Consider the following 27,238-nt stretch of genomic DNA (forward strand, 5'->3'; position numbering starts at 1 on the left):
ACCATTGTGCTAGCAGCCCAAACATCTGCCCTCAAGAATATGCACCTAATGCTTCACTTTTAAGTATGAATGAGCTACTGTGCATCACCAGACACTGAGGGAAACCAGAAGCCTGAAGAAGAATGACCAAGATAAACAAGGGAACCAGATCCCAGAGGAATGAAATAGTTTCAGGGTCAGGAGATAATTTAAAAACAACATCTCTAATTAGTGTGTCAGAGAAACCCAACACAATTTAGCTTTCCTAAAGCAAGAGCAAGATACTGTGAGAGTGAAACTAGAGAACCAGAGAATTTACATATTGATGCCAAAGGAGTGCCCACACTAAAACACCTGGGACACAAAGTGAAAACTATGTATCAAACTAGAGTAGGAAAAGACATGGAGAAGGTAAAACAACTAAAAAAATTCAATCTTAGCTGGGTGTGGTGGCGCATGCCTTTAATCCCAGCACTTGGGAGGCAGAGGCAGGAGGATTTCTGAGTTCCGAGGCCAGCCTGGTCTACAGAGTGAGTTCCAGGACAGCCAAGGACTACACAGAGAAACCCTGTCTCGGGGGGGAAAAAAAAAAAAAAAAACCTCAATCTTGGAAGTGTTGTGTTCAACACAAGAGTTTCAGTATAACATTGGGGGTAGGGTGGGGTCAAGCAAAAAGAAATGAGTGAAAAGAAATCAAAGAAGCAGGGAGAAAAACATGTGCACAGAGCAGAAGAATGATGGAAGACTTTAAACTAAATGGCCTCAGATAACTCAGAGCAATAGATAGGAATGCTCAATGTAGACACCGAACAAAAACAAAACAAAACAAAAGCTCTCAGAATCAAAGATCAACAGAATATGTTGTAATACCTAATGAAGGTAATAAAAAGAAAAAAACCCACCCTAAGGTTCCTTCACATCAATGAGAATCAGGCTGGCATCGGCTATGTTGTCTTCTTGGTTGTGAGCCTAGCCTTGAATGTCTGAGCAGTCTCTCTAGCACTGGCATCAGATATCTTAACAGTGACACAGATGGCTTGAAGTCAACAGATCAATGTTTTTAATGTTTGAAGGGAAAATTAATTCAACTAGACAAATCACCGGAAAGCAACAAAACAAAGGGTTCAGGATTTACTCCCACATATCTTTCTGTGGAATTATTTTATAGTTGCTTCAGCTAATCAAGAAAGGAAAGCAAGAAAGAAAAGGACACCGAATTTAGAAGACACAGTCTGACCTAGGGAAATTGTGAAAAGAAGTCTCTGGTTGAGAGCTGCATGGCACGCCGGCACCATGGGCAGTCCAGACAGGAGGAACAGGAAAGGGCTTCCTGCAAACGGAAAGGTAGCGTATGCCATGTAATGAATTACCAAACTGAAACCAATGTGCGAGTCACTTTAGGAGCAGGGAGAAAGGCCATAGCATTCTTCCAAACACAGTGAAGAGAGGCAACTAGAAACACCAGGAAAAAAAAAACGTAAAAGCTGTAAAAACCCACTGGTTACTGACTAAATGCTACTGACTAAAAAGCAGTATGATTCGGAGGAACTACTGGAACATAGGAAATGAGAATCACTGACCTTGGAGTCACAGGCACTCTACACAGCCTGGTGATATCCACTATGAAGGTAGGAGAGAAGGTACAATACCAGCATCCTGCTTCTGCATGCAGCAAATACTACGGATATGCCAAAGCAAGGAAAGCGCTGTTCAGTGACTTTTCAACTTAGAACCAATACTGAGACAAAGCATGAAAGATTACCCATCCTGTCTGGAGATACAGGTTAGTGGTAGAGCACTTGCCTAGCATGCTCAAGGCCCCAGGTTCAATCCCTGGTGCTACAAGAACTACAAAAGACAATGTGCTAAAAAGGCAGTGCTGGAAATAAGGAGGTGGCAGAAGGCAGAAGAGACAGTGGGAAAGCTGGACACACTCATACCTTCACCTGATTTGCATTAAACAGCAACAAAACCAGAAAACAAAAACCAGCTACATTTAAAGACACTGAGCCTTCCAAAGGCAGATATATAAAGACTGGGAGTGCAGGGAATGAAGAAGGAGGCAAAGGAGTAGATTCTTTCCTTTCTTCTCTCCCTCCTTCCATCCGTCCTTCCTTTCTTTTTCAGACAGGGTCTCCTTAACACTGGTCATGGTGTGGTTGCTTCTGAGAAGTGAGGTGGGAAGGGGGCACAGCAGAAGGAGTCTGTTCATGCCCATTATAAGCCTCCCGGTGCTATCTGATTATCTGACCAGGCAACTAACTACACATCCCACTCTGACAAATGCCCAACCCTCCCACAGAGACTTTCTGCTGAACAGTTCAAGTTAAGAGCTATTTACTAATAAAGCCTGACATTTTATCTCCATTCAACGTGAGATTCCATGATCTCATATGGTAAAGAAACCTTCTTAGGTAGGTAAGCCAGCATTCTGATTCCCCACTTGTCGTTCAGAGAAACTAAGTCTCCACAATTCAGTGACTGTTTCTGGTTCGATGGCTGTAAGCCTACAGTATTTCTCATGTTAGATGATCATGGCATGCTGTGAGTGTTTTGGCTGAGACTTGTCTGGCAAGCCATTCCTTGCTGGCCACTGTTCATGTAACTTGTCCCTTGGCTCAGCTGCAGTGGGAGGGCTGCCGAGGACATCACGGCGGATAGGTTCAGAGGCTTGTGCCAGTCTGTGCTGGAGAGACACCAACAGACCCTGGTACTTGGGCTTCTTCCAATGGCTGGAGGATCTGCCACACTGCTCCACTCGATCAGGACTGGTATCATCTTGGGGTACCTTCCAAAATAGCATAGGGCTCCCTTATCCACAGGAGATAAAATAATCTAGCCTGGTCGCTCCCCTGCCCCAGAGAAGAGGAGTCATGCAGAAACGAAAGCCTGATAATGTCCAAAATCTAGAAGTCTGAAACTCAACACTTTCACTTTCAACAATAGTGACTTTAAAAAAAAAAAGCAAGAATGATGACAGAGCCATTCAAATGTGTGGGAAAATATTTTAATCCACCTAAAAAAAGGGCCAGTTTTTCTTAACTATTAACTAGGAAACATATTCGTATCCATAAAAAGCAAGTCTCAGTCTCAGTCTCTCTCTCTGTGTGTGTGTGTGTGGCATGTACCATGTAGGGACTAAAATAAAAAGGATATCCATAACGTAGAGTTTCCTGGCTCTGCCCCACCATTTTGATTTCAGGGTGTGTCTTTACTGTCTTCTCAACATTGTTACGGAAGCATGCATACCTAAGCACCATACTGTTTAGATCAGCCTGGTCCTCAGAATCGCATCATGTGGACTTCTTGCCCCCACCTGATGACTTAGCCTCCACGAATACAGGCAGCTATAGTTCATTTCCATTGCCAGAGAGAGGTTGTCCACTTTGAGACTCTACCTGGCTATCCACCTTCTCTACTGCTTCTTGACTAAGTCTCGTCTTTTCTATCACAAACAGCTCTGCCAGGGAAACTCTCCTGAGAATAGCTAATCTTCCCAAACAGATCCTTTCTCCTTTCTCCAGAGTTTTGAGTTTTGCCTCTATAAAGAGTACAAAGTAGAAAATCCTGGCCTGTGGCTAAAGTCCTGAGTGATTTAGGCGACCAAAAGAGTGATTCCCAAGATCTCATCCCTTGCTCCCTGTCTAGGCCTCTCACACAGAGCCTCCTGTCTCCTCCAGTAAACCTGAGACTCCACACCCTGCTTTATAACAGGTAAACAATCGGCCTTTTAGAAGGTCGCCTGTATTTCTGAGCCACACCTCTCACCACTATCTCCCCCTTCTTCTCGGAGTGAGAGGAAACATAGACCTCAAAGAAAGACCATATTAATAGGGAGCCATGGCAGAGGAGTAGCCAACACAGGCTCTGCCCTATCAGGATGACACACGAAGGTCAATCATGTGAGATGCCAACAGACTGGCCCACAGGCTGTTCATGGTTACCACCTACCAGGGTCAGGGCCAGCCACATTTCCTGTGTGATCCGTCAAGGATCAGACACTGGGGAAGCTGTAAACACATTAAGAGATAACTTACTGTTACGGTCACATAGTGACACTCTTCAATCTGTACCATATGCCTGCTGCGGTGTTAAGAACTTGGTACACCTTACTTATCTCAGTGGGTTGGAACCCGTGACATCACTTTAGGAGGCTAACCCAGTATTTCGAAAAGGAAACAAGACTTGAAATAAATACTGGTGATTCTATCATAAAGTCATATTGTTTTGTGAAACTTCTGGTCCACTTATATTCATGTGCATTTATTTGTATGTATGAAGCCATAAAATAAAATGTATCTCTCACTGAAGACAGAGACTAAAAGCTGTTGTAAAAGACTTCCTTTTTATCTATTTCCTAAGGGTCCCATTGAGATGTATTCAGTTACTAGTCCGGGTTAACAAAGGCAATTCTTAAAGTCACTTCGCCCACTTCCTGTGCCCATGTTTCAGTCACTGTTCTCCCCTGCACTTCTGTTCCAGACTAGAACACCCCTCCCCCATCCTTCTCGAGCTGGCTCCTTCTCAGTCAGTCATCAGGTCTCGCTCTGATTGTGTGTGGCCTTCATTTGCACAGCCCCCTTGGTCCCACAGTCCGGGCAGCTCTCTGCCCAGGGCCACTCAGACACTGTTCACTTGTTTGCTGTCTGTCTTCCCCTCAAAACCCAAAGACAATTGACACATGTTGTTTGGACTCACCTACTAGAACATCTGGATAGAGCAGAACTTCAAGTGTTAAGTGAACAAGAATGCCCTGGGCCTTTCCAATGGCCAATGTCATAGCCAGGACTCCACCCCCAGTCTGCCTGAACCCACATTTACTCCTTACCCTCAGTAGGCTGTGATATCCTATAACCAAGTCTACTAAGGCTAGAAAGGGAACCTCCATCCTGATGGATGCAGAGGGGCTGCTGTGACTGTACAGAGGAACGATGCTATTAGGGATTAACTCTGGCTCAGGACCTAAGTAAGCCTAGTTCCCAAGCCCATGCTCCCTCCTTGGTGTCACTGGTGTAAGGAACCATGAGGGACTACTTACTTTGGTGAGCTGAGAATCTGGAGGGAAAAAATGGGAGAGGAGACTACATACTCTCAGGTTTGAATTAGAGGAAAACATCACCAGTCATGGGAGAAATACCAAAAGAAATCCATCAAACATGGTTTATGCTGAGTCCAGGACAGCACCCTGCTTAGAAAAGGCTGAGAAGAGCCAGAGATCAGCAAAAAAAAAAAAAGATACAACAGTGTATTGGGCACAGAGGACTAAAGTTGCAGGAATTTCACTTTAAGGCCCATGGGATAGGCCATAGTGAGCTGTAATTCAGAAACTGAGAACAGAGAAGCATGGGGGGTGGGGGGGTGGGGGTGGCAGGGCAGGGGTGGGGCCGGGGGCGGGAGCCACACAGGCTCTAGATAGGCCCTGACGAGGATGCCTGGTGCTGGAGAGCTAATGGTCAGAATACTTTGGTAACACTGACACCTTGTGGCTATGGAATGCCTGTCCCAAAGAAAAAAAGGAATCTGTGGATACTTCAGTATTCCTTTATTGGACTCCTTGTACTGCTAAAATATGCTAAAATTTATGTCAGTGCTAATAATAATTTTGGCAAGCCCTTATAGTAAACATGCCTTCTAACGTTCATTTTCTGTTCATTTTCTGAGTCAAGCCACTGGGTAATGGGCTACCTGACTTTGTAGCTTCGAGTTGCTGGACTCCCAGCTGCCTTAACCAAAGGGGTTGTCAGTCAAACAGCCAGGCAACACTGACCACTTTAAATGTTCCAAGGGATGACATGAAGAAACTATACAACAATTACAGCTAATTGTCTGGTTCCTGATGGGCAGCCCCAGCTAGCTTTGGCTATTTCAAATAGTTTATAACTAGATTTTTTTTTTTTTTTTTTGCTATTACATTGCTGAACTCTAGAGGACTTGGCAATCATTTACCCACACAGGCCAGAGGCCACAGGTCACTAATTCTAATGACCTTGCAAAAGGACTACTTGTGATTGGCACAAGCAAACCCTTCATTTGCATGTGAAGTGTGTTGTGATTTTTTTCTCCCAATTCCCTCTCTGGCTGTGAGCAGTACTCAGTTCACTCAAGTAAACTGAGAAATGATTGCCAGCTCCTGAAGGTGCAGTTCCAGCTACAACTGGTTCAAACAGTTTGTATCCGAGTTTCTGCCATCACAACCCTCAGTAGGCTGTGATATCCTATAACCAGGTCTATTCGGGCTAGAGAGAACAATTATCCTGATGGATGCAGAGGGGCTGCTGTGACTGGTACAGGAGGAACAATGCCTAGATTCATGGGGACACAAACGTTCATTTGCATGATTGAGGCACCATCCCCTCCTTGGCTCTCTAAGCAGATAGGCTAGGAGACATTCTTCTGCCCAATTATTCCCAACAAATGTCCTCTCGTAAGACGTCTTTTCTTGCCTACTTTTGTTAATGGAGCAGAGATGGAAACACAAAGGAAAAGCAACAGACACAGCATAGTGGCCAGGGTAGAAGCAGTCAGACAGTTCACGAGTGGACAGAGCAAAGGAGGGGGAGAGAAGCAAGAAGAGAGACAGGGACTGGAGAGGCAACTCAGTGATTAACAACACTGGCTGCTCCTCTACAGGATTAGGGTTTGTTCCCAGCTCCCACATGATCCTTACAACTATCTGTAATTCCAGTTCCAAGAAATCTAATGTCCCTGCTGGCCTCCAAAGGCACTGACCACACATGGTACATAGACACACATGCAAACAAACACCCACATATGTAAAATACAAATTTTTTTTAAGAAGAGAGAAGACAAGAAGGGGCAGAGGTGAAAAGGGATAAAAGACTAGTAAGGAGACAGATAAGAGGAACTACAGGCTCTGTTCGCTAGAAGAGCTCCTGGAAACCATGAACTCATCAAAATCAACATTATCAGACACCCTAAGACAAAAGCTGCAACACTGGCTGGTATCAAATGCTATGTAATACTGACTTACACAAGAACTCTAACACTCTGAGCTAAGGGTCTTGATATCTGAGGCCTGAACAAGGACTGGAACACTGTGTCTGCATGCTTGCATGCCTACCGGCTGCATGGTTGCTACCATAGCTGTCAAGCATTGGGAGACAGACAAGCTGTCAAAGACCAGCACACGAAGAGCTTCTCCTTAACTGCCTATGACGTGATTGCTTCTCTTCCTATGTGTAGTAAAGGGGATTACACCTAGGGCCTCAGACTCATGCAAGCACTCCACTGTTAAGCCATAGCCTTAGTGTTCTTTCACTTTTTATTTTCAGACAGCATCTCACTAAATTGTTCAGGCCAGTCCTGAACTCCCTCTATGGCCCACACATTTGAGTCTTTTGCTTCACCTTTCCAGGAGCTAGGAATACAGGCCTATGCCCAAAGCTGAACTCTTACCCAAAGTTTCCATTCAGGTAGGAGGAACCACAGCATTTGTCTCTCTGTCTCTTCACAATAACTCACAGCCCTCTTGCCACTGCCCTAAACATGCCTGAGGTCAGAGATAGCATCTTATTGGACTCTGAAGTGATGGTACTTAGCACTGAGGCCAGCACACCAAAATAATCATAGTAACTACTACTAAATAGGTGTTGGCTGCTTCTGAATAATGCACAGATATATTCTTGAATTTCACCTATGCAGTACCTATGAGAACTTCAAATGCAAACCACAAGTAAATGTTTATTTCAATACCAGCTGAAGGCTTTTGGAAAGGCCAAGAATGAGAAATAATGGCAGGCATCCCCAGCAAACAGTGTCTTTTAAAGACTAATATCTTTCTAACTATAATGTCCATATGACTTGTACAGAAGTCCAGCTAGCACAAGGGCTGAGTTCTGTAGTCTGCAATAGAGTCTGGAATTCTGTGCCTGAGAAGCACCTGGGTGGTACTCACAGTACCATTCCACAGACCACATTCTGAATGGCAAAAACCTGGAAAACGGACTGAGAAACGATGAACAGCGGGTTCTATTTGACTTACCACCTGAGTGAACACCCAGCAAGCTGGAAGTGATATATTCATTATTAGAGGCGTGGAGGAAGAAAAACAAAGAGGAGGAAACCACCCATGCCTCACAAAGCCTAGGATATTTACTTTGGTTCTTTATAGAATGAATCTGCCAACTTATTATTTATAGAGTCACCCATGGGCAGGATAAATAAGCCAATAAGGGAGAAACACAGTTCAGGCCCTGAACCCAACTGTTGTGACTTCCAAATCTCCAGGCTAGGACTAGATAGGGAAGGCAAGCCCACAAAACAAAGTCCATCTGCTAAGGAGACAGGGAGAGAAGAGCTCCCATCCCAGGTAGGTTTGGGTGATCATGGGGAAAGGGTTATGGAGACACGTGGGACTGGGTCGGGAGGAGCCCTCGCCAACTGCCACTTTCAATACTCATCTTGTGCAGTGTCGCAGAAGTACTGTGGTGGGGTGGAGGGTACGGGGTGGGGGGAAGACTTTGTGAATGCACCAGGGGTGATCTCAGCACAGGACCTTGTGGGCTCTGGCTAGGGATGGGGATGCCAGTGGAAGAGCTGGGAGGAGAGAAGTGGAATGACAGTAAGCGATGGCCTAGGGGACTTTAGGTCAGCTAGTTCTGGCTACAGCGCCTTCTGTCATGCTGCTGCCCCGTGTCAAAGGATACATTTGCGTAAAGGTCAACACTTAAGAAAATAAATGCAGCTGTCCATTTCCATCAACTTAAGCCGAAAAATCTGGCTATCTTTCAGAAAAAAGGAGGCTCTTGTGCTGCCTGCTCTGAAAGGTTTGCTTGTCTTATATCAAGTGATCACATGTATTTTCAAAGACAGCCCTCAGTTATAAAGCTGTAGAAAATGCTGTTGAAAATGACATTGGGACAGGATATCTGGAAAGCTGACTTGTTCTTAAATGCTGAGGGGCAAATTACAATACACCACATGTCCAAATCATTTTAGAACTTCCTGGATGGGAACCATGAAGGTCAACCCATTTCCCTCATATACTGCCTACAAGATCTTGACATGTCATGTCTTTCTTGAGGCATAGAATGATTACTTTTTTGGTAAATGAAAAAATGCTTCCAAGGCTAGAGAGATGGTTCAGTATTTAAGCAATGGCTGCTCTTCCAGAGACTCAAGTTCAATTCCTAGCTCCAATATAGCAGCTCTTAAGTTTCTGTAACTCAAGTCCCAGGGGACCTAACACTCTCTTCTGGCCTCTGTGGGCACTGCATACACACAGTGTACAGACATATATGCGCACACCCATACACACACCCACACAAATATTTTCAATCAAAAACAAATGTTTGTTAGCCATATGTTCCTGCTCAACTCAACTTCATCCTGCTTGATCATGTTGTTTGTCTCTTCTAGCGGAATGTGGGATTCTTCAGGGAATAACAACCTGTGCAGCACCCAGCATGTAACATAGCATATGGTGTCAGTGTGGTGAGATCTCAGCCCACTGAAATACTTCCTTTTCCTGCCACCTATTGCTGTGTGATTTTGAACTGACTACTTAGCTTTCCAAACCTCCATTTCCTTACCTATAAAATCCTCTCACAATAGTGTTGTTCTATGAATTAAATGTATTAAATACCACATCCCGAGTTAGTATCATAGTAAGGGTGTTCAAAGTGTTGGAAATTGAGCTGGAGAGATGGCTCAGTGGTTAAGAGTGCTGACTGCTCTCCCAGAGGTCCTGAGTTCAATTCCCAGCAACCACATGGTGGATCACAACCATCTGTATTGGAATCCTATGCCCTCTTCTGGTGTGTCTGAAGACAGCTACAATGTACTCATATAAACAAAATAAATAAATCTTTAAAAAGAAAATGTTGGCAATTATCAATTATGCTCACAAACAGATGAATTTATTATTCCATCCCATGAATCAGAATTACTCCACCCAAATATACTGGACCAGGAAGATTTCTCAACCTTAGCATCCATGGCAGTTCTCTGCCGTGGTAGCCAACCTGTACATTGTGGGATGTTTCACAGCAAGTCTATCCTTTACATACTAGATGTCAGTGACACATACACATTCAGTTCCAACAACCAAAATTGTCTTGAGAGATTGCCAGGTTCTCTGGAGGGAAACACCCTCCCTCTTCCCCTTAGAACCACTGTCCTAGAATTCTCAAATTTGAAAGACTCTATGCACCACAGCCCTTAGTCCCGCCACCCCTTCTCCCCACACGCAACCACTTCAGCCAGCCTTTGCTCACCACTCAGATGCCTTGGAGGAAACAGGTTATAGGTGCTGTAGATATCATTGGAGAACTGCAACTTGAGCTCAGGGCTCCCCGTTAGGAGCTGCGCCGCGTGTTCTACCTGAAATGGTGTCTTCTCCAGGATCACAACCGCATCTTCTCCGTGAGTATCCCCAGAGTCCTCATTCACCTGCAAGCGGAGATACCATCAGTGGGACAGTAGGTGCAAGTATGGTACCACTAGGAAAGCACTTGGAGCTAGGGAAATAGTTTAATTAATAAAATGCATTCCATGCAAGTGGGAGGACCTGAGTGTCCATTTAACAGGACCCATGTGAAAAAGCTGGGTGTGAGCAAGATCCTGTCTGGAAACCAGGGGGTGGGTGCGTGTGGGGGGTTGTAATTTAAAATCCCATAACTGGGAAGGCAAAGATAAGTGGACTCCTGGGGCCTGCTGGCCTTGTGCCAAAAAACAACACAAATAAGTAATAAACAAGACAGAAACAATACCTGAGGTTGTACTCTGGCCTACACACACACACACACAAATACACACAAGATTTAAAAAGTCCCAGCACTTGTGATTGTGATTCCAGGGTCTTTTTTGTTTGTTTGTTTGGTTGGTTGGTTGGTTTGGTTTAGTTTTCAAGACAGGTGTAGTCTTGGCTGTCCTAGAACTCACTCTAGACCAGGCTGGCCTCGAACTCAGAAATCTGCCCACCTCTGCCTCCCAAGTGCTATGATTAAAGGCCATGTGCCACCACTGCCTGGTTCAATTCCAGGGTCTCTTAAATTGCAACATCTGCATTTGCTTCCTTAAGAGCTCCCTTCTGAGGAAGGACAACACTCACGTTTCTTCTCCTAGAAAAGGCATCTTAATCCAGATCCTTGTAGAAATTCCCAGACCTTTCTTTACAAAAGAAAAAAATGTTTCTCAGCTGTTGTCTTAGTAGAGTTTACTGCTATAAATAGACACCATGACCAAGACAGCTCTTATAAAGAACAACATTTAATTGGGTCTGGCTTACAGGTTCAGAGGTTCAGTCCATTATCATCAAGGCAGGAATATGGTAGCATCCAGGCAGGTATGGAGGAAGACCTGAGAGTTCTACATCTTCATCTGGAGGCTGCTAGCAGAATACTGGCTTCCAGGCAGCTAGGATGAGGGTCTTAAAGCCCATACCCACAGTGATACACCTACTCCAACAAGGCCACACCCACTCCGACAGGGCCACACCTTATAATAGTGCCCCTCCCTGGTCCAAGCATATACAAACCATCACAGCTGTCATCTATTTTACAAGACCCTTGCCAAACTCTCCTTACTTAAAAAAAAATAATAATAACAAACTAAGATCCACACTAGAGAAATTAAGTGACTTATCCAAGGTCACATGAACAGTATCAGTATGGAGATCAGAAGCCAAGTCTCCCCACTAACTTCTATCTAGAAATCTCTCAGGTCTAAAATCTTCAGTGAGTGATACATAGTGAAGACAAAAGGGCTAAGAAAACCAGACAGGATCTAATAAAAAACAAGCGACAGAGAGACATTGAAGCTATATCCCCTGATCCTCCCAAATATGAGCTCTTACATGGGACTCTTGGACACAGCTTTGTGTGTACAGGTTCAGTGAATGTATATGCTTGTGAGAGTGGTCTTGTGCATACAAGTGTATGCATGTCTGTGTGGAGGACAGAAGTCAAGGTTGTATGTGGTGTTTTAAATATGTTTGGCCCAGGGAGTAGCACTATTTGGAGGTGTGACCTTGTTGGAGTAGGTGTGTCACTGTGGGGGTGGGCTTTAAGACCTTCATCCTAGCTTCTTGGAAGCCAGTGTTCTCCTGTTTGCCTTTGGAAGAAAATGTAGAACTCTCAGCTCCTCTTGCACCATACCTACCTAGACACTGTTATGCTCCTGCCTTGATAATAGACTGAACCTCTGAACCTGTAAGCCAGACCCAATTAATGTTGTTCTTTATAAGACTTGCTTTGGTCATGGTGTCTGTTCACAGCAGTAAAACCTAAACTAAGACACTGGGTGTTAGACAGGCAGTGGTGGTGCACACCTTTAGTCCCAGCACTTGGGAGGCAGAGGCAGAGGTAGGTGGAGTTCGAGGCCAACCTGGTCTAGAGTGAGTTCCAGGACAGCCAGGGCTAGGGTGTTTTCCTCAATTGCTCTCTAGCAAACATATAATATTTGAGATAGTATCTGTCACTGAACTTGGAGCTCATCAATTCACCAAGTCTATGAGCTCCAGGTATCTGCCTACTTCCCTTACCACCAGCCCACCCCACATCCACTAGAGTCACAGCAGGACACCATCATACCCAGATCTGTATATAGGTTCTGAGAATCCAAACTCAGGTCTCCACACTTGTGCTTCAGACACTTCACTGACTGAGTCATCTCCTTGCCCCAGGAACTTCTTAAAACCATGTGGGTTTCACAGGCAGAGAACATTACAGAAAACCACAACAGATCAAAATACAAAAGGCAAGTGACTGTGGTATCCAGACCCAACTGATAGGACACAATTCCTGCATCTAAGGCTCAGGGTCATAGTGAAAAAGGGGATGGAAAGATTATAAGAGCCTGAAGAACAGAAAGGTTTCTGTGAGAGTGTGTCTCTAGGAATGTCAAGGAAGCTACACCCATGATGTCTCATCAACATGGCTGCCTAAACAAGACTTGAACAAGGAAGGCACCAATAGACATGAAAGGGGGGGGGGGGGACTCTAATAGGGGAATCAACCCTAGACTAAAAAGTACAGCAACTAATGAATGCTGACAGCAGGCAACACAGTCTTCCCCATGGATGAATCCCCAAATCAGTTATCTAATACCAAGTAACTGTATGTATATATGTATGTACACATACACATACACATACATACACACAAGTAACTTTATTTGGATAAGCAAGTTGTATTTTTGTATTTAGGATTATGTGCATATATGTGTATATATATATATATATATATATATATATGTGTGTGTGTGTATGTGTATATGTGTATATACATATATGTGTGCGTATATATGTATATACACATATGTGTGTATATATGTATATATATATATTATATATATATATATATGTATATACATGTATATATATGTTATAAATCACATAACTAAATATGATTGCCAAACACACAAGGACTAGAAATTAATTCACAATGAAATACACAATAAGTTGGAGGTGTTTCTGGCAGTGCATGGTCTCGGAACTAACCACCTATCATATACACACTTTGTACCGTGCATACCGTTAAGCCAGGCAGCACCAACAAACCCTGCCTGAAACACCTTGCCTCAGATCCAAGATTACCACACCTTGTGAACTGAAGTTCCTTCTCGGAACATACAAAGCGGTTTTGCTCTTAAATGGCTTAACTACAGAAAACAAAAACACAGTATTTCCCCATCATTATTCTTCAGCACACAAGGATTCAATCACTAGACCTTCAAGTTGTATTGTGCTAAAACGTTTGGTTTTGGTTTTAAGTGCTGCTCAAGGCCTGCTGACACGATCAGCAAGTGAAGATGCTGGGCACACAAGCCTGACAACCTCAGTTGGAGTCCCCAGAACCCATGTACAGGAAGAAGGAGAGAACAATCTCCACAGAGTTGTTCCCGGACCTTCACGTGTATGCCATGGTGTCGCGCTGTAGTAAAAAATAAAGTGCTGTCTGAGTTGCTGAGTTTCATTTTTAAAAGTTGTTAAATGAATGTGGCTTGGGATTAGGACTGTATCTCCAACAGTTTCTGAAATGGTACTTGTCAAGCTCAAAAGGAGACAAACAGCTAACCATAGTAGTCGCAATTCCGCCACTCTGTACTACATATTAATATAAAGTAGCAATCTCAGCACTATTATCAAATGAAAATATTGATCAACTCTGAAAAAGGCTCAAAATGCTCTACATCCTGCTGCATTAGTCAGCCAAGAGCTCATTCTTTATGAGCAGGCACATCCATGTCATTTGTAAGCATGCAAATTTGTTTACATCTTTAATGAAAATATGTAAGTATAGTAAAGATATATATATTATATATATGTACATATATAATATATATGTTATATATTATATATGCCTATATACCCAGGGTTGTATAAAACTTTCTCAGCAGAATGAAGTCACACGTGGAAGTTTCAAGCAGCCCATTCTAGAGAAACCTCCGTATCTGCCTTGACTAGTTGCCTCAGTAGTTTGGAATGGTCTCCAACTCCCCTCCGTTCCTGCTAGACAGCTAAGCACAATGTATGAAGAACCAGCTAACTCCTCAGTAGTCCAGGAGACCCAGAACAGGGACAGTCGTCTCCACATGCCATGCACATGCCTGGATTCCCCCTCATACATGAGAACACACAGCATGTGGAAAGGGTTAACAACTTAGGCTGAAGTCACATAAAGCAGGGACCACATCTCAATAGTTATCTCGTCATTTCCAGAGACAAGATGCAGAACAAACACTTGCTGAGTTCCTGGCGTCTTCGTACGTAAAATAAACGATGATGAATGGCTTGGGGAATTTAACACGTGATTTTAAAACTGGCATCTATTTCTAGGGAAGGAGAAATTGGGGCAATTAGACCTAGATGTGCGCATTCCTTTAATTACACAGCAATCTTGTCGCTACAGGTATCATGGTAGTGGCACACTCCACCTTCCCCTAATAACGTGACTGGTAGTTCCCGGAATGGAAACAAATCCGCTTCAGACACGAAGACTGGTTCCCTCCTTCCCGCGTCCCCTGGGTTATTTAATGGTACCTTCCCATGCAGGAAAATAATTTTGTCCCGCGCAGACTCCCTGAGCACTTTTTGTACTCTAAAGCCGGAGAACGGTAAGCGGACAGGGGCAGAAGTGCCATTGCCAACGCCTGCTTCCTTCTCCTCTGTGCTGGGGGTTTCCTCCTCCTCTGCCTCCTGTTCGCGCTTTCTCTTGAGTTGAGGCGCTGTATCCGCCATGCTGCCTGGGAAGAACCGTACCCGCCTGCACGCAGAAGCCTCCGCCCACGCCCCTTGCGGTCCTTCCTCACAGCCTGTGAGGGACTGGACTTCCACTCCCGGCATGCTCCGCGCAGGCACGTCCGCTACTCCATTTCCCGGCATGCTTCGAGTTGTAGTCCGCTTCTGCAGGTTTTGCACCTGTTTGGGTGAGGGTCTTCCAATGACTTTTCCCAAGCAGGCGATGAGGAAGGGAAAGGAAGCCAGCGAGGTCCTAACGAGGTGGAGTAGAGGTGTGTGACAATAAAGAGGCCCACCTTAACCCAGCTCCTGGGGTGGGAAACCGAAAACACTTTTGGATGCTGTATGATGATGGATACACTGTTAAATAATGACGTTTTACATTAAGGTCCTTACTCACGAGTGAGCGTGCAAGGAATGTTTTATTTTGTTTTAAATAAGTCGACAAGGCATTTTATTTCTTGGTTTTTGTTGTTTTGAGACAGGGTGTCTGTATGGACTAGGCTGGATCCACTTGCCTCTGACTCCAGTGTAGAGATTAAAGGCGTACGCCACCACCCTAGGGGCTTGATTGTTGTTTTTTAAAAGTGAGTACGTAAACTATTGTTCATTTTCTCCTACTTTCGTTATTTTACATCACATGTTTCCCCTTTATGTGTAGACTTAGCCTTCTGGGTTTTTTATTTGTTTGTAGATAAGAAACAATAAGCTGACAAGATGGATTATACGTGTCTTTCCATAACTTCCTAAATCCACTTTGCCTGCAGTTCTTCCCTATTACCCAGAGAAGTAGTTTGTATTCTTTTATTGTAATAAAAGTGGTAATAAAACTCAGCGTTTCTGGATTTTGTAGGTGACTGGTGTGGCCATTCGTACAGGCTAGCCCTTTTCCCCCTCCCTTTCTGTTGGCAACTCCAAATATTGTCAAGAACTAGTCTCACAAACATTATTCTTGTCGGTGGCAATGAGCTTTAATTTTTCAGACGAATGTAATGGATATGGCACAACTTTTTTTCAGTTCTTAATATGAACAAGATGCAATTTTCTGTCCATGTTTTAGTTAGTAACTAAGTACACCATGTTTTAATAATAGACTGCGTTTTGGATAGGAACATGAGTTGAGTATGACTGTTAAGTACAGGAACGTATTGGGGTAGTTGGAAGTTGGTATAATTATTTGCAAGTTCTCATTTGTCAACAAGCCTGAGGTTATCAATTATATACAAGACCAGAAAGAGATGTCCCCAAAGCCAATGGCAGTGACAAAACCTACTCAGTTCTTATGAACATTTCTAAGCGTTTTTCCAACTCAGAAAAATGAAAGAGAAAGGCTGCGCGTGACAAAATGTGTTTGATCCCAGCACTCTACAGGCAGAGACAGACAGATTTTGGAGTTCCTGCTAGAGCTACACATAAGGCCTTGTTTCTTGAAACATTAGTTGGATATTTGTAGCCAAATGAGGAAGGAAACTATAAGTTCCAAATTGTAGGTACGTAATATCAAAAACTAAAGTTAGCACTTTAGTAATAGATCCAGCTTGCTTGCTTGCTTGCTTGCTTGCCTGCTTGCTCACTTTCTCTTTCTGTTGACAGGGTCTCACTAGTAGCCCTGACCTACCCTGGGCTGGAATTCGATATGTGTGTTAGGCTGGCCTTCAACTCAGAGATCTTCCAGCCTCTGCTCCTGAATTCTATACCCAGCTCCAACCTACTTTAAAATAAGTTTATCCTTACTAAACTTAGAATGATAGTTTTGTATGAATTCTAGAAGAGTGATTAGTTATATCGACTTCTTTCATTCCACATCGACTTTGCTGGAATCCTTGGTGAGGGATTTCGTGTCAGATGTGTGTGCACACGTGTTCAGTGGGCATTGAACCTTGCAGTGAAGCATGTGCTTTGCCACAGAAATACACCCCAAGTCCTTGAGTAGGCTTCCAACTTCTGGAGACAGATACCAAGTCAAGTGCTCATCAAACTTCACCAGTCTTGCCTAGGTGGAGTCCTGTCTTGGCACCCTGGTCCTTGCACGGTCTTTACGCACTGTGATCCTATATGCTACCATCTGCCAGCTGGAGTAGAAACCATAGATAAAGGGGCTTTTAAAGTGCTGATTTGGGGCTCCTATTGTATCCTGCTGTTTGAGCAGCAAGCAGTAACAGTGTCCTTTAGTGAATTTAGCTTTTCTTAGATTGCTTCTCCTAAAGCATGGAATGAATGGTATACTTAGAAATAAACCTACTATTTCTTACATTATTTCAGAGACAATTCTAAACCTGAAACAATTATAAATGTGGGGAGCTGGTGTTTGTGTTTTGGTTCTTTGAGACAGGCTGGCTTCAAACTAAACCCAACAGGAGGAAAGACATACACGAGAATACTTAATTTTTGATTGGAATATTCATTCATTTATTCATTCACTGTATGTGTGTGCAGGTGTGAAAAGATAATGATAAAACATCCTTTTACAAAGGGGACAAAAACTATTTGTAAGAAAAATGATTTTGTACATGATATAAAACATTATCAGTTCAACTTATAAGGATTAGCTCTGCCACCCATTTCTTTAAAATTGTTTTTATTAATATCCAGTCGACACCAGATTTTATTTATATATACTCAAGCCAAAAGTAAAAGCAAGCTGTGCCATCCAAGAAGCGGGAATAAGAAAGAAGTTATCCCACATTATTGGTCACAGACCATTGATTACACACCAGGGCCTAAGAACCTCTGTGTGTCTCCACTAGACAGAAAGTTGAAGGAACACATTTGTTTTTAAAGATTTATTTATTGTTAGATGTAAGCACACTGTAGCTGTCTCCAGAAGCGCCAGAAGAGGGCGTCAGATCTCTTTCAGGTGGTTGTGAGACACCATGTGGCTTCTGGGATTTGAACTCAGGACCTTTGGAAGAGCAGTCAGTGCTCTTAACCGCTAGCCACCTTACCAGCCACAAAGGGGCACATTGATAAGACAATACAGGGGAAAAAAAGGCTGCCCAACAGGTTCCCCAAAAGTCATGCCAGAGTTTATAAATAATTCAAACAAGCCAAACTTCTGGGCATGGTGGCATAAGCCTGTAATTCCAGCACATGGGAGGCAGAGGCAGAAGAATCATGAACAAAATCCAGACCATGTATGCACGTTCTCTCTCTCTCTCTCTCTCTCTCTCTCTCTCTCTCTCTCTCTCTCTCTTCACATGTTTAAAAGATTTTTTTAACTTTGCTTTAAATTTGATCCCTATTTAAATGGGGTCTTTTATTCTATGCTCTCTGGATGTTCCATTTAAAACAGTTTTTACCTCCAAGGAACCAAGGGAGACCTAGGTGACAGGATACAATGCTTTCTTTCTTTCTTTCTTTCTTTCTTTCTTTCTTTCTTTCTTTCTTTCTTTCTTTCTTTTTCATTTTTCAGGGAAGGGCTGACAGGAGGGCTCAGCAGGTAAGATCACCTACCTGGAAAGCCTGATGACCTGAGTTCAATTCCAAGAACTGGAACAGAGGTGGAAGAAGAGAACCAACTCTATAACCTTATCCTCTTATTTCCATGGGTGCCATGGCACTCTCGCCCCCTAAACACATCATGCACATATAAAACACAAGGATAATTTTTAAAAAAGATTTATTTATTATATATAAGTACACTGTAGTGTAGCTGTCTTCAGACACTCCAGAAGAGGGCATCAGATTTCGTTACGGATGGTTGTGAGCCACCATGTGGTTGCTGGGATTTGAACTCTGGACCTTCGGAAGAGCAGTCGGCGCTCTTAACCACTGAGCCATCTCTCCAGCCCCTGTTTCAATTTTTTTCTTCCTTTTCTTTCTTTTTTTTTTTTTTTTTTTTTTTTTTTTTTTTTTTTTTTTTTTTTTTTTTTTTTTTTTTTTTTTTTTTGGTTTTTTTGTTTTGTTTTGTTTTTTGTTTTTTGTTTTTTGAGACAAGGTTTCTCTGTATAGCCTTGGCTGTCCTAGAACTCTGTAGACCAGGGTGGCCTCGAACTCAGAAATCTGCATGCCTCTGCCTCCCAAGTGCTGGGATTAAAGGCGTGTGCCACCACTGCCCAACTTATTTTTTTCTAATTAGAGTTCTTTAATTTTATTAAGGTTGTATTAAGGGAATCCTCACAACTCTTGTCATATTTCTTTTTTATTATTGCATTTATTTATTGCGCTGACTGTGCACATGCCACAGTGCGAATGTGGAGGCCAGAAGATAAACGTATGGAGTTGGTTCTCTCCTTCTACCTTACACAGGTTCCAAGGTCAAACTCTGCTCATCAGGTGTTGGGTACATCTTTACCTGCTGAACCCTCGGACTGGTCCTACTCCTGTTATATCCTGTTAAAGATGTGAAGTTTATCTGGGCACACTCCTTTAATCCCAGCACTTGGGAGGCAGAGGCAGATGGATCTCTGAGTTCAAGACCAGCTTGTCCTCAGAGCAAGTTCCAGGCTACACAGAGAAACCCTGTTTCGAAAAACAAAAACGAACAAATGAAAATTAAATATTGTCAATGTATTCATTTCAAAATTAAATCCTAAGCCAAAATGGCAGAGGGCTGTGCATAGTGGCACACACTGTGTCTCAGCGATCTGGAGGCAGAGGCAGAATTGCTGCAAGTTGGAGGTCTAGCCTACACAGCAAATACCAAGTCAGCCAGAGCTACATAGCAAGATGCTGTCTTTAAAGACAGACAAGAAAAGTAAACTAAGATAAAACCAGAAGCCTACACGAGAACAGCTTCATACACATGCTTTCGTCTGCTGTTCACAACGTGGAAAAGAAGAAATAAGGGTTTGTTTGTTTCATCTGTTATGACTGAGATATAAGTTTAGTGTGCCTAAAGGCCCGTATGTTGAAAGCTTGGTCTCAGTGTGATGGTACTGGGGTAATGGAGCCTATAAGATGTGGAGCAGGTCTGTCATAGCATTACTATTGCTGTGATAAAAATATCACGACCATAAGCAATTTGGAGAGAAAGGGGCTTGTTTCTTTTTATACTTCCAGGTAAATCAGTCGCAGAGGGAAATCAGGCCAGGAACTCAAGCAGGGCAGGAACCTGGAGACAGAAGTTGATGCAGAGACCAAGACCATGAAGGGGTGCTGCTTACTGGCTTGCTTCCCATGGCTTGCTCAGCCCACTTTCTAATAGCACCCAGGACATTAGCCCAAAAATGGCATCACTCATAATGTGCTAAGGTCCTTCCATATCAATCAACAATCAAGGAAATGTACCACAGACTTGCCCATGTCTAATTTGGCTGGACTTTTTCTCAATTAAAGGTCCCTCTTCCAACATAACACTAGCTTGTGTCAAGTTGATATAAAACCAGGCGGCACACTACCTGTCTTAGTTACTTTCTATTCCTGTGATAAGATGCCATGACCAAGGAAACTTTTAGAAGAAGGAGTTTCTTAGGGGCTTAAGTTTCAAAGGTTAAAGTTTGTGGCTATTTGCAGCAGGGAGCATGGCAGCAGACAGGCGGGCAGGGTGCTAGAGCCAAAGCTGAGAGCTCACGTCTTGAGACCTAAGAGGCAGAGAGAAAGAGACACCGGAAATGATGGAAATCTTTTAAAACCTCAAAGCACAATCCCAGTGACACACACTCTCCAAAAATGCCACACCTCCAAATCTTTCCAAAGAGTTCTACCAACTGGGGACCAAGTATTAAAATATATAAGCCAGGCTGGAGAGATTACTCATCGGTTAAGAGTACTGGCTGCTCTTCCAGAGGTCCTAAGTTAAATTCTCAGCAACTATATGGTTGCTCACAGCCATCTGTAATGGAATGTGATGCCCTCTTCCGGTGTGTCAGTGACAGTGTACTCACATTAAATAAATAAATAAATCTTTAAAAATTATGGGAGCCTATGGGGGCCATTCTCCTTCAAACAATCACACTCCTGGAAGGTTGTTAGGTCATGTGAACTGGCTGGTTTTGTGTATCAACTTGACACAGGCTGGAGTTATCACAGAGAAAGGAGCCTTCAAGTTGGGGAAGTGCCTCCATGAGATCCAACTGTGGGGTATTTTCTTAATTAGTGATCAAGAGGGGAAAGGCCCTTTGTGGGTGGTACCATCTATGGGCTGGTAGTCTTGGGTTTTATAAAAAAGCAAGCTGAGCAAGCCAGGGGGAAGCAAGCCAGTAAGTAATATCTCTCCATGGTCTGTGCATCAGCTCCTGCTTCCTGACCTGCTTGAGTTCCAGTCCTGACTTCCTTTGGTGATGAACAGCAACATGGAAGTATAAGCTGAATAAACCCTTTCCTCCCCAACTTGCTTCTTGGTCATGATGTTTGTCCAGGAATAGAAACCCCAACTAAGACAGCCATCATGGTGCTATTCTTGGAAGGACTTAATGTTTTTTTTTTTCTTTGTGGGATTGTGGTCAGAACACAGAGGTCAGTATAGTGCAGTGTAGTGTAGAACACTCTACACCCTTCTCCTTGCTGTTAGCTTTTATGAAAACAGATTTCTTTTTATAAAGTCTGTGCCTGACCTCCAAAATCTCCAGTTTTCTATCTTTTCATTAGATCGTATGCCCACATATTCTTGCCACTATGATGTCCCATGCCAAGAGACTAGTACCAGAGAGGTAGCACAGGTGTAGCCACCTGATCTGAGGCTTACTTCAGTTTCCAAATCTGAACTAAATAAATTTTCTTATAAAGGACATAGGCTCAGCTATTTTATTATCCTGGAGAAAGTAGATCAAGATGTCTTCTACTCAAGTATGTACTACAGCTAGAAGTTTGGTAAGAAGTTTGGTTGGGGAGGAAGCCTCACTCTTGCTGCAGGAGGGAGCGGGGGTTGCGGAAAGCAGAACTTTTGCAGGAAAGTGGAGAAGCAAGCTGCCTGCACATCCCCACTGCACTTGCTGTGGGAGACAGCCTTAGAGTGGGAGAAGGGGAACTTCTTCGAGGAAGTGCAGAAGCAAGCTGCCTGTGCACTTCACTATTAGGGCCAGGAAGGATAGGAGGGAGCCAAGGAAGATGAGCGCAGTTCAGCTGGGTGCAGTTGGAGCAGTTGAGACTGTTCTAAGAAGAGAAAGTGAGGGAACTGATGAACCCACGGGCACTAATTCAAACTTCCCCATGCCTTTACATTGTAGACACCGGGAACTGAAAGGGGCCTTGATATGATTTACCTACTACTTGATTTCAAAATCAATAGTTATTCAACAAAGGGGTAGCTCAGTCTATTTTTTAATGCTTTCAGTAACAGGGAAAGGTTTCACAGCCCAGATTCTTAATTTTTTTGTCAAAAAGCCTATAAAATCTTTAGAATTAAATGAAGCATAAAATAAAATAACAATAATTTAAAAAGTCTGAACTACTGAGTGACACCCTGTCCCAGAAAACAAACAGCAAGTTTGGAACCATGGCTCAGAGGTTGAAGGTGCTGCAGAGTGCCTTCTGCTCGAGCTAAGTACCAAAGTTCAGTTCGCATCACTCACAGGGCAAGTTCCTGTAACTCTGGCTCCAAGGCATCCAGTGGATCTCTTCTGGATCCCAAGGGTACTTGCACTCATGTGTACATCCTGTATTACCCCCCACCCACACACACATGGAAAAAACCTGGAGCAGGCACATTTTAATGGTGTGCTCTTTGAAGCATTCCCTTAAGCAATGTGACATCAATGCCCGAATGACTGCTGTTTTCAATTCTTTCACAATTGCACTGGAATTCCTAAGCAGCACAGAAACTCAATAAAATAGTCATTTACAATAGATAATTCAGCACACTATTTAATGGAAGACCAACATATTAAGTAATCTTTTATGCCACTGATAGACATATGTGTATATAATTTTAAAACTCTTTATAGTAGCAGCCAAAATATGAAGTAGATAAGAATAAATCTATTAAAAGATGAAACAAACATGAAAAGTATTGGACAAATTTATTGAAATACATTTAAGGACATAAGTGGTGATGTCCCGTTATGGATAGGAAGACTTTATCATGAAAGTACCTCTTTTCTCTAGTCAAATCAATAAACTGAATACAACTCCAATAAAAATATACTTTCTCCTGAAACCTGACAGTGTATGAATAAACAACTCGAAAAAATTAAGAATTACGACAGTGATTTCGATGAACAAGAAGAGTGGGGAGAACTGGCTCACAGGGCATTAAAGCTTTATAAAAGATGCCTTGGCACTAACACAGGATGTACTTGAAAGAGACTAGAGATCCAGCAATAAACACGTACACGTGACAGCAGTAGATGGCTGCGCTGGTGCCCACTTCTAATCCCAGCTCTGTGCTGGGGTGGCAGAGGCAGACAGATCTCTGAGTTTGTGGCCAGTCTGGTTTGCATAGTGAATTCTTGGCCGGCCAGGGATACATAGTGAGATCCTATCTCAAACAAACAGAAAAGATAACAAATAGATACCAGTGAGGATAGGCTGGACTACTGAGTACCTGGTAGAAACAGAGAGAAAAGAATTAGATTTCTGACTTGAAAATAAGCCAGGCACGATAGCTTATAATGCCTAAAGCCCAGCATCCGGGAAGCTGAATGAGGAGGACATCAAGTTTGGGGTCAGTCTGGGCTACAGACCGTTTTTTAAAAAATCAAAAACAGAAAACAGACAGCAAGAACCCCAAGTGGAGCACAGGTCTAGATGTGACTAGAAACATTGTGACAAAAAGACCGACTTCTTTTCAGGATTGAATGTAGAAGAAAATGTGGACTAACACAGGAAGGCCTTTGTAAGACATAGAAAACACTGATGACAGCTTCATGGGTAGTATTTTATGTTATGATAAAAATGTAACTTTAAAAGATATTATGCTCACACTTAAAAAAAAAAAAACCTCATGATTTAGAGGTTTGTAACTAGAAATTTAGTGAGGAAGTCCCTGGAATTTGTTTAAGGTGATCTTAGAGCAGTGGTTCTCAACCTTCCTGATACTCTGACCCTTTGGTACAGTTCCTCATGTGGTGACCCCCAACCATAAAGTTACTTCCATTGCTACTTCGTAACTGTAATTTTGCTACTGTTATGAATTTTTTAAAGATTTATTTATGTATATGAGTACACTTGTACAGATGGTTGTGAGCCTTCTTGTTGGAAATTGAATTTTAGATAGCAAAAACTCTTCTCAAGGATAAAAGAACCTCTGGTGGAATCACCATGCCTGACCTAAAGCTTTACTACAGAGCAATTGTGATTTAAAAAAAAAACTGCATGGTACTGGTATACTGACAGACAAGTAGACCAATGGAATAGAATTGAAGACCCAGAAATGAACCCACACACCTATGGTCACTTGATCTTCGACAAGGGAGCTAAAACCATCCAGTGGAAGAATGACAGCATTTTCAACAAATGGTGCTGGCACAACTGGTTGTTATCATGTAAAAGAATGCGAATTGATCCATTCCTATCTACTTGTACTAAGGTCAAATCTAAGTGGATCAAGGAACTTCACATAAAACCAGAGACACTGCAACTTATAGAGGAGAAAGTGGGGAAAAGCCTTGAAGATATGGGCACAGGGGAAATTTCCTGAATAGAACACCAATGGCTTGTGCTGTAAGATCGAGAATTGACAAATGGGACCTCATGAAACTGCAAAGCTTCTGCAAGGCAAAAGACACCGTCAATAAGACAAAAAGACCACCAACAGATTGGGAAAGGATCTTTACCTATCCTAAATCAGATAGGGGACTAATATCCAATATATATAAAGAACTCAAGAAGGTATACTCCAGAAAATCAAATAACCCCATTAAAAAATGGGGCTCAGAACTGAACAAAGAATTCTCACCTGAGGAATACCGAATGGCAGGGAAGCACCTGAAAAAATGTTCAACATCCTTAATCATCAGGGAAATGCAAATCAAAACAACCCTGAGATTCCACCTCACACCAGTCAGAATGGCTAAGATCAAAAATTCAGATGACAGCAGATGCTGGCGAGGATGTGGAGAAAGAGGAACACTCCTCCATTGTTGGTGGGATTACAAGCTTGTACAACCACTCTGGAAATCAGTCTGGTGGTTCCTGAGAAAATTGGACATAGTACTACCGGAGGATCCAGCAATACCTTTCCTGGGCATATATCCATAAGATGTCCCAACCGGTAAGAAGGACACATGCTCCACTATGCTCATAGCAGCCTTATTTATAATAGCCAGAAGCTGGAAAGAACCCAGATGCCCCTCAACAGAGGAATGGATATAGAAAATGTGGTACATTTACACAATGGAGTACTACTCAGCTATTAAAAAGAATGAATTTATGAAATTCCTAGGCAAATGGATGGACCTGGAGGGCATCATCCTGAGTGAGGTAACACAATCACAAAGGAACTCACACAATATGTATTCACTGATAAGTGGATATTAGCCCGAAACTTAGGATACCCAAGATATAAGATACAATTTGCTAAACGCATGAAACTCAAGAAGAATGAAGACCAAAGTGTGGACACTGTGCCCCTTCTTAGAATTGGGAACAAAACACCCATGGAAGGAGTTACAGAGACAAAGTTTGGAGCTGTGACGAAAGGGTGGACCATCTAGAGACTGCCATATCCAGGGATTCATCCCATAATCAGCTTCCAAACGATGACACCATTGCATACACTAGCAAGATTTTGCTGAAAGGACCCAGATATAGCTGTTCTTGTGAAACTATGCCGGGGCCTAGCAAACACAGAAGTGGATGCTCACAGTCAGCTATTGGATGGATCACAGGGCTCCCAATGGAGGAGCTAGAGAAAGTACCCAAGGAGCTAAAGGGATCTGCAACCCTATAGGTGGAACAACATTATGAACTAACCAGTACCCCGGAGCTCGACTCTAGCTGCATATGTATCAAACGATGGCCTTGTCGGCCATCACTGGAAAGAGAGGCCCATTGGACATGCAAACTTTATATGCCCCAGTACAGGGGAATGCCAGGGTCAAATGAATGGGAATGGGTGGGTAGGGAAGAATGTGGGGGGGTATGGGGGATTTTTGGGATAGCATTGGAAATGTAATTGAGGAAAATACGTAATAAAAAATATTTAAAACAAATATTTAAAAAAAAAGAAAGAAATTGAATTTTAGGACCTCTGCTCACTCTGGTCAGCCCCACTTACTCAGTCCCTGCTCGCTCCGGCGCAAAGATTTATTTATTATTACACGTAAGTACACTGTGGCTGACTTCAGACAGCACCAGAAGAGGGTGTCAGATCTCATTATGGGTGGTTGTGAGCCACCATGTATGTGGTTGCTGGCATTTGAACTCAGGACCTTTGGAAAAGCAGTCAGCGCTCTTACCCACTGAACCATCTTGCCAGCCCCCCTACTGTTATGAATCTTAATGTAAATATCTGATATGGAGGCTATCTGACAAGTACCCCTTGTGAAAGGGCCATTCCACCGTAAAGGGTGGAGAACTGCTGACCTACACAAACAAAAGAAAATCCACGAGTGACACAGCAACACCGACACACCTTGTAAACATGTCAAACAAAGGAAATGCACATTGTGATGCAATCTGCATAGAAGATAAAGTCATAAAATCAAATAATGTGTCTAGGGTGCACACATATAGACACTTCGAAATAATTCAAGATTGAGAATGTTGGTTACTTTTGTTAGGAAACTTGAAGGGGCTGCAAGTCAGAACACAGAGGACACACGAGTGTTGGTAATAAGGTTTCTTAAGTTAGGTGGTAGGTACGTGAGTATGGTCTAGTAGCCTTTAAGTACTTTGTATGTAACAAAGAAAACATAATTTAAAAAACATTTTTTTCAGTAAAAAGATATGTCAAAAGGAAGAGGCTCAAGGTACATACCAGGGGAGACAAGGACATTCAGCTAGCCATGTTCCTGTCCTTATTTAGAACACAGGTGACCCCTTGTCTCTCCCTGGGGATATACTCTGGTGCTAGATTGAGAACCGGTTCCTCACAGTTCAACACAAAGCCAGGTGCCGTGAAGCACAGGCTCTCATGAAGCGTGGGCTCTTGGGCTCTTTCAGATGTCTGAGGAGGCCCCATGGGTCACATGATCTGTGGGCTTTGATCCAGGTGAAGGAGCCACACCCTGGCTTTCTTGG

At 43.0% G+C, this 27,238-nt stretch overlaps 1 protein-coding gene and 1 long non-coding RNA gene across 3 annotated transcripts in view; one reads left to right on the forward strand and one right to left on the reverse strand.

Annotated features, from left to right (window-relative positions):
• Positions 1-15,248, reverse strand: part of LOC110302302 (CMP-N-acetylneuraminate-beta-galactosamide-alpha-2,3-sialyltransferase 4) — a 106,570-nt gene extending 91,322 nt beyond the window's left edge. The window contains exons 1-2 of the mRNA XM_029481913.1: positions 14,981-15,248; positions 10,215-10,389 (exon numbers count right to left, since the gene is read on the reverse strand). Coding sequence (XP_029337773.1) covers positions 10,215-10,389; positions 14,981-15,178 — 373 coding nt within the window. The 5' untranslated portion in view covers positions 15,179-15,248. The remainder of the gene's footprint in view (positions 1-10,214; positions 10,390-14,980) is intronic.
• Positions 14,999-27,238, forward strand: part of LOC115031951 — a 19,632-nt gene continuing 7,392 nt past the window's right edge. For both annotated transcript variants that reach the window (XR_003837610.1, XR_003837611.1), the window contains exons 1-2: positions 14,999-15,054; positions 18,591-18,617. This is a non-coding gene — a long non-coding RNA (uncharacterized LOC115031951). The remainder of the gene's footprint in view (positions 15,055-18,590; positions 18,618-27,238) is intronic.

This window comes from Mus caroli, chromosome 9 (assembly GCF_900094665.2).
Source record: "Mus caroli chromosome 9, CAROLI_EIJ_v1.1, whole genome shotgun sequence".
In the NCBI taxonomy this organism is placed as follows: Eukaryota; Metazoa; Chordata; class Mammalia; order Rodentia; family Muridae; genus Mus; species Mus caroli.